This window comes from Polistes canadensis, unplaced genomic scaffold, assembly GCF_001313835.1.
Source record: "Polistes canadensis isolate GaletaPanama2010 unplaced genomic scaffold, ASM131383v1 scaffold_239, whole genome shotgun sequence".
In the NCBI taxonomy this organism is placed as follows: domain Eukaryota; kingdom Metazoa; phylum Arthropoda; class Insecta; order Hymenoptera; family Vespidae; genus Polistes; species Polistes canadensis.
The window spans coordinates 111,504-119,232 of record NW_014569786.1 but is presented as its reverse complement, the minus strand read 5'-3'; the positions used below and the strand labels follow the sequence as shown (position 1 = coordinate 119,232).

The following is a 7,729-nucleotide window of genomic DNA, read 5'->3' as shown; positions in this document are numbered from 1 at the left end:
TTTGTTTCATTAGACGTTCATTTTAAATTGTAGTAATACTAAACAAAATTTAGTCCCGTGTCCCGTGTTTGTTCTGAATGTCCATGAATAATTATAAAAAAAAAAAAAAAAAAAAGAAAAGAAAACCCGGAAAAATTTGATTTCACGAAGCATAAGAAAAGAAGAAAAGGAATACGAAAAAAATTGATAACTCACGCAATAATTCATCGACTACTTTTTACTAAAGTACTTTTTCTCAAGGATCATCATCGGCATCATGTGTGCGCCTTCGTTTCACGATGAGCAAACTCGTCATACAAAAATTTCAATCTCGTTTTCGATAACCACTTTAGTTTTCTAGATTCTCGTAGGATTTCAAACTCCTCGACCTATATAGGATTTAGGTACCTTTGATCGTTGAAAATGTAATGTCACGAGGAACTACGATATCAGCTATATCCCAATTAGATCAGAATTACATTTCACATATCTATATATATTATATTATATATATATATTATACACACATATTGTATATATACACATACACACTTTAGATTAGACCTTTATTTTCTTTATTCATCTCTCTTTTTCGTACGTTCCTGTATAGAGAGAAAAAAAAAAGCAAACTAATAGAAAAAATTCTCATTATATGTATGCATATAATTTGAATTATATATATATATATATATATATATATATATATAAAATTGATCAATTTTTATTGATAGAAATTCGAAGATATCGTGTGTTCGTTCGTTTCTTTGTTTGTTTGGCGAGTAGGCCACGTGTATACTTAAGATGATGATGATTCCTTTCTGATTTGCCTCAGAAAAAAAAAAGAAAAAAAGAAATAAATTTGACGTTTAATGCGCGACAATTGAAAAAAAAGAGAAAATAGAAAAACACAAGAAAGAAAAATATTGAAAATAAATGAAAACAAAAAAGGAACGTTTCCATTTCCTCCCCTTTGTAGCATTTGCATGAGCTTTCCCCCCCTCTCTCTCTCTCTCTCTCTGTCCATTTCTCTCTCTTTCTCTCTTTCTCTATCTATCTGTCTATCTATCTATCTATCTATCTATCTATCTATCTTTTGAAAGATTTGGTTTGTTTCTCTCGGCTATGATTACCCCGTCCAATTGTTAATTAGGCACTCTTGTAATCGTGAAATTTATCGCAGAAGAAAGAGCACCGTCCAGAAGTATGATCAACCGTACTCGAAAAAGCCACCGCCGAAAAATTACACCGGGGTTTCGAGCAACCATCATCCAGAAGAAGCTGCACTCGACAACGTTAACAAGATCCTCACTTTTGGAAGGTTTCCACAATACAGGTACGAAAATCATTTCGTTGCTTAACGTAAATCCGATTCCTAAAAGATTTGCTTTTTCTTCAAAATATATATATATATATAAATATATAGATATGTTTGAATATTTTCTTCTTATTATATTTTGTTAACAAGATAAATTATCGGCCATGAGAAATTACATCGTAATTTTTTCGCATAACTTTTCGGCCCAAGTAATATTTGTAACAATTAATATTACGACGAGAAATCTATCCCCCTACCCTCCACCTCCTCCTCCTCCTCCTCTGTCTAATCATTTCCTTTCTCGCTAAACCACACAATGAGAGATTAAGGATTGAACAAAAATTGTTCGAAAAAAGATATATTCCTAAGAAAAAGAATTAGAAAAGATTGAAAGAGAATAGAAATGAAAATGAAATTAAAATAAAATAAAATTCAAATAAAATAAAATAGGGTATAATGTTTGCGTTGGCATGTCCTATATTAGTATATTTCTAGCCACAGTGATCCCCAACGCGTGCTGTTTCGGCCCTCGAATAACGTCGCCGCTGCAGACGGGTCAAGACTCAAGTAAGTCTCGTGTGTCACTCGTCGTTCGTGTCATAATGTCACTTTAAATCTGTTAATATTATTATCACTAAACGAAGATTATGTGTTTATACCTTTTTTTTTTCTTCTTCTATTTCTTTCACTTTCAACTCTCTTTCTATTTCTCTTTTTCTCTGTCCTATTCCGTTTTTCATTTCTGTTTCAATTTTTATGCACAAACGTGCCAACGAAGCAGACCAGAGATTGCAATTATATAATATTAATCATTTGAATATTATACGAACGCATAAAATACGAGATAGAATACATGATCGAAGACAATTTCATTAGGAATGGTTCTCAGATTCGCGAGGTGGCTGGGGGGCGGGAGCAAAACATTCGTCAAATGTTTTTCATTTCGTTTGTGCTTATGCGTTTGAAAACGCAGTTACTATTTTATAACGACCACCCTCATCCACACAACCCCCCTCCCCACAGCCCGACTTCTCTTCTCTTTCTATTGATCTTGTTCTATCATAAATCGACCATATTGTCTGGTCTGTTTGTCGAATGGTATAGTAGCATCGTTTTTTAATAATACCCTGTGCACGAGAGGAAAAATACGTTTTCGATATGATAGGAAAAAAAGAAGGAAATTCAAATGAAAAAGAAGAAAGGAAAAACAACTAATATAGAAGGAAAACAAATATCAAATCAAATAAAAAAAAATACAACGGGGGAAACTACTTTAATCAATTTGTTCGGTTACGTTTGACTAAACAAGAAAGCGATATTATTTAACGCGATTAATATAGAGATATATACTTAAATAGTTATTGCAAAATACACAATAATATATATATATATCTTTATCGTACAAGACAATAGTTATACTTTTAATCGTACTTTCAATCTTAATTAACGTTACCCAACCTTCGAGTATTTCTATAGATAATTGTTGTAGTTAAATAATTCGTTCGAAATGTTAACAATAATATCATTGTTCCTATCAAGCTCTCTATCGTTTTCTACGTTCATTTCTAACGAAGACAAAATCTTCAAATAACGTAGAACGCGGAAAATAGACTACACATACATGCATACGTGCATATATGTATATGGTACAGAACAAACAGACAGACAGACAGACAAGCACTTAACGTTTGCAAAAGCAAACTATATTATTATAGAACATCGGTACTACATACTTGTCGCATTGCATGCTTTTAGAACGAAGCAAGCTTTCATCTGGTCTATCATCTATCATCAATCTAACATATAAATGTGAAATTTGCATGGATCGTTAGAAACGAATGCAATAGTGAATTGTTAAGAGTTTACCATCGTGTGTTTCCTTTACCATTAAGCACGGTTCATAAAACAATCATTATTCATACAAAGATTTTGATCTTTTTAGTTCACGGAAATAATATTGCATTTATCCTTTGGGTGAAAAAAAACGAATATGCAAGTCATAATATAAATTAATACATAAATCGTTCTACACACACATACACACAGATATATATCTGCATCATTACATATATATATATATATATATATGTTATACGTAAACCACATCAGTCACGCGAGTGTTTGATATTGATATCGAGATACCATGACATATTGATACGCAAACAGTTCACGTAGAATTAGAATGCACGCATTATCGGAAATACAGATTGGCAATGATCAAACGGTAAAACGATCAAAGTCCATCTAATGTCCAACTTGGCTTAACACCAGAAGGTCATTCGAAATATACTAATGGGAGGAGGATCGAAATAGCTTTCTCGTCGATATTAAAACACGAAAAATTATGCAAAAACAAGAACTTGAACACGTGCATGCATGCGAGGAATTTGCAATATGCTGCTGCTGCTGCTGCTGCTGATGATATTTCAAATTACCAAAACGTATTTAAAACATGTACGTGTGTAGAATGACAATTACTGTAAATTTAAAACAATTGCAATATCTGCTTGTTGTAATTACGATACGTAATGCAGTAAGATACATTTCTATTTAATTCTAAAACAATTAAAATATACGAAAATTTGAGATAAAATTTCGATTAGAAAAAATAATGACAATACATACATATATACCTTTTCATACTGTTAAACATTTACAAAGATCTACTACTAACGTTAAATTCATCCTAGTAATTATCAATCGAAATTCACACTGTAAAAATATATTATTTTATTTAAATTTTCGTTATATTATTTTCAAAATTACGTATACTTTTATATCTATACTATGTTAGATACGTTACATGCTATTATATACACAAGTATACACGTAAAAAGTGTGCTAATCGATCGAATCGATGAACATATAATAGACGTACACACATACGCATATTTTGCTGACTATCCTACACATATACATGGCACATACACATGCTTCATAATAATATTCTTCTTCTTCTTCTTCTTCTTCTTCTTCTTCTTCTTCTTCTTCTTCTTCTTCTTCTTTTCATCGTCAGCAAAAAGTATATACATGCATAGTTATTTGTCGACGACACATTGACGACCCATTTGCGAATGCCCACCCCCCCCACAACCTTTCCCCCTTCCTCCTAAGGGTTTGAAATCAACGAATAAGTTTCGTTAATTATTTATTTATTTACTTACTATCTGTCTATCTATTTATATCTTTATTTTTATTGTTTTATGTGATAATTGGTTGAAATAAAAAACAAAATATTATATTTTGGAATATTTTCAGGGAGCAAAAACCGCAGATGAAGAGGCGTGACGTCGACGAGGAAGAAGGAGGTACGGGAGGAGATGAGGTTGTCTCTTTCATTGCTGTCTCACCAAACAATCTGACAAAGTTGCCTGAGAAGGGAATTTTAAAGAAACACGGTTATGGTATTGTAATGCCTGATAATTGTAAAAAAAAAAAAAAAAACAACAAAAAAAAACCATAAAAAAGAAAGAAAATTAAACAAATCAACGCGGTTTAAATGACTCATAATATAATGAAAGGCTTGGCGTGAGAATTTCGAACGGAAAAACATCCTCGAACTGAACCTTCACGAATCCTTTGCTCGTCTTATATATATATCAAATTAAAATAATAATAAACAAATCTCGAATGATGATAAAAGAAAATCTTTCGTGTAATTCGTTAACAAAACTAAGAAAAATATCATGTGTCAAAGAGATCACAACTGTTAAATAATTCAAGTCAAATAAAAATAGAGAATAACATGAAAAAGACGAGGACAAAAATCGTAAAAGTTGAACGTTTGAGAATGGGGTCAGCAGAAGAACAAAAAAATACCAAAAAAAAAAAAAAAGAAATCATTATATCGAATTATTCACGTCTAACTCTTTCATGAACAAACTACAATATATATATAAATCCTGACAAATATCATATTCTTTTAATTCGTCTAACGTTAAATCGTTTAATTGTTTCGTTTGTTTGTTTGTTTGTTTGTTTGATAATAGATAGAGCAGGTATATCCGAAGTGCAGCAAACTTTGAATCAATTGAATGGTTATCACGAGAATATATTGGAGGTATTGAGAAAAGCTGGGATTCGTCGTGATCCATCCGAGACAGCATCCGGTAGTGGTAACCTACTTGACAACGAGGCAATACGTAAATCATTGTTGGAGTGCGGTTATCCTGATCCTTATTCCAAGGATATAGACGATCACATGAACAACATGGACAACCAGGACGACGAGGATATAGATGTTGGATTAGAACCATGCAGTACGATACGCATTCGTACTCTCGAGGACATCATCAAACAATTGGAACGTCATTCTGTTCGGCACATGAGTCCAAGTGGTTCCGAAGAAATCAGAATGTCAGAAAGCGAAGGGGATCGTCATTACAGACCAGATTCTTCCGTCTGTAGCGAATCCTCCCAAGGGTAAGGACCTCGCCCTATTTTACGCGTGCGTGCGTTATGCCACAGCCAATAATAATGCTTCGTCAATTTAATCGTCTTACGTATATATATATATATATTATACATATATAAATATAAATATATTTACATTACCGAGATCTCCAAAGTTTGGGGTGTGTAATACATTTATTTATATATAATATATTTCTATTGGTTATTCGTTTTTCGAATATTTTCTTTTTTAATTATCTTTAAACGTGTCTCTCTTTAACGTATGATTTTTTTTATCGTTAATTCAAATTCATTAAAGTATTATATTTGTAAGTAATATCATTATTTCTTTTTTTATAGGATACTTTATATACGATTCAATTTTTATTTTGATTCGCGAGTATTATATATATATCTTTTATGGAAATAATCTATATCGTTAGAGAATTGTTTTTAACATTTTTATATGATTAAATATAAATGAATCATTTTTTAATTGACCATCATCTATACAAACTTTGGAATCGGTAGTGTATATATATATATATTCCGTATAAAGGTTGAAGCAAAAATCGTGTTACGTTTTTATATAAAACATATAATATTTCTTTATGTTTTAGACACGTTTAATGGAAAATTAATTACACGTTATTTAATTAGATATTACAACGATACTTTAATGACACGCGACTTTTGCCTTCCCCCTGTATATTTCTGTGTGTGTATATATGTATATTATGTATATATGTATATTGTATATACATTTAGCTATACCTACATACATACATATATATATATATATTTATATATATGTATATATATATATATATACTTTTGCTTCTTTCGTATCTCTTTTTCTCTACGTGTGATCATAACGTTGCGCTTCTAACTCAGAGACGATCAATCTTATGGGAAATATCTCTGAAAAGGTAGTTCTCCCTATTTCCTTCCTTACTTACTTACATTCATTCGATCGAAATATACAAATAAGCTACAATTTGTCGCTCGGCTACCTTTTCCGCGAATATATTCCCTCCCATTCACCATTTTTCATTATTCCTTTTTTTTGTCTATACTTTTCTTTTATTTATTTTTTTTTTTTATTTTTTAACTTCCCACAAATAACACAATCTTTAAACCGTTTGACAGATTGGTTCTCGAATTATATCACCTATACAATACACTTTATCCTTTCTCCCCATTTTGTTATTTTATTTCTTTTTTTTTTTTTTTTATTTTTGTATTTTCCCATTAACTTAATTAATAGTCTCTTTGAATGCTAAATGGAATCGCAGTAAAAAATATTGTCATCCTTCCCCGTATGGGATATATTATTACTACTTTTTAAATGTAAAACAAAACGTCGACGAGGATGGTCAAAAGGTGTTTACAAATTTTAGAGAAGAAAAAAAAGAAGAAAATAAAAATGATAATAATTTGAATTTGGGAAAAATAATGTTTTCATTTTGACCATGTTCGTTCTCGAACGTAGCCATTTACGGGTTTCCATGAGACGACATCCGAGATAGATATATACATAAACATATACATATATATATATATATATATATATATATATACATACATATATACATATATGTATATTATATCGTTAGACGCGTTGTAATTTTTGCGAAAGCCTGTTCCAATCTTATCTCAAATATTTTGGTGTCTTTTTTGAAGTTTCTTTTCAGCTTATATACTTGGCCAAACTTTTTAATGTTAGTGATTGCACATGAGTGGGAGTTAGAGACTCTCTCTACTACTATTACTATAATATACTTCTTCTTATTCTTCTTATTCTTCTTATTCTTATTCTTCTTATTCTTCTTCTTCTTCTTCTATTATATAATAATTATACGTGTTTTTTCTCAAATAACATTCGAATAAATCGATGTACAATTTTTGTTTCGAGAAACCGTGTACTACAAATTCGATTAGAAAACTAAAAATGAGAAGGAATAATTAAAAAATCAAAAAAAAAAAAAAAAAAAAAAAAAAAAAAAAAAGGGAAACGGATTAAAAAGATAATATTTTAAATTA

General features: G+C 30.7%; 1 protein-coding gene across 14 annotated transcripts in view; it reads left to right on the top strand.

Annotated features, from left to right (window-relative positions):
• The window catches only part of LOC106790433 (disintegrin and metalloproteinase domain-containing protein 11), a 74,983-nt gene that overhangs the window by 61,949 nt on the left and 5,305 nt on the right, over window positions 1–7,729 (top strand). For 7 of the 14 annotated variants that reach the window (XM_014755308.1, XM_014755309.1, XM_014755312.1 and 4 more), the window contains 4 exons: window positions 1,160–1,312; window positions 1,790–1,861; window positions 4,553–4,698; window positions 5,284–5,716. In XM_014755308.1, coding sequence (XP_014610794.1) covers window positions 1,160–1,312; window positions 1,790–1,861; window positions 4,553–4,698; window positions 5,284–5,716 — 804 coding nt within the window. The remainder of the gene's footprint in view (window positions 1–1,159; window positions 1,313–1,789; window positions 1,862–4,552; window positions 4,699–5,283; window positions 5,717–7,729) is intronic. The other 7 variants (XM_014755313.1, XM_014755310.1, XM_014755317.1 and 4 more) reach the window with 5 other exon arrangements.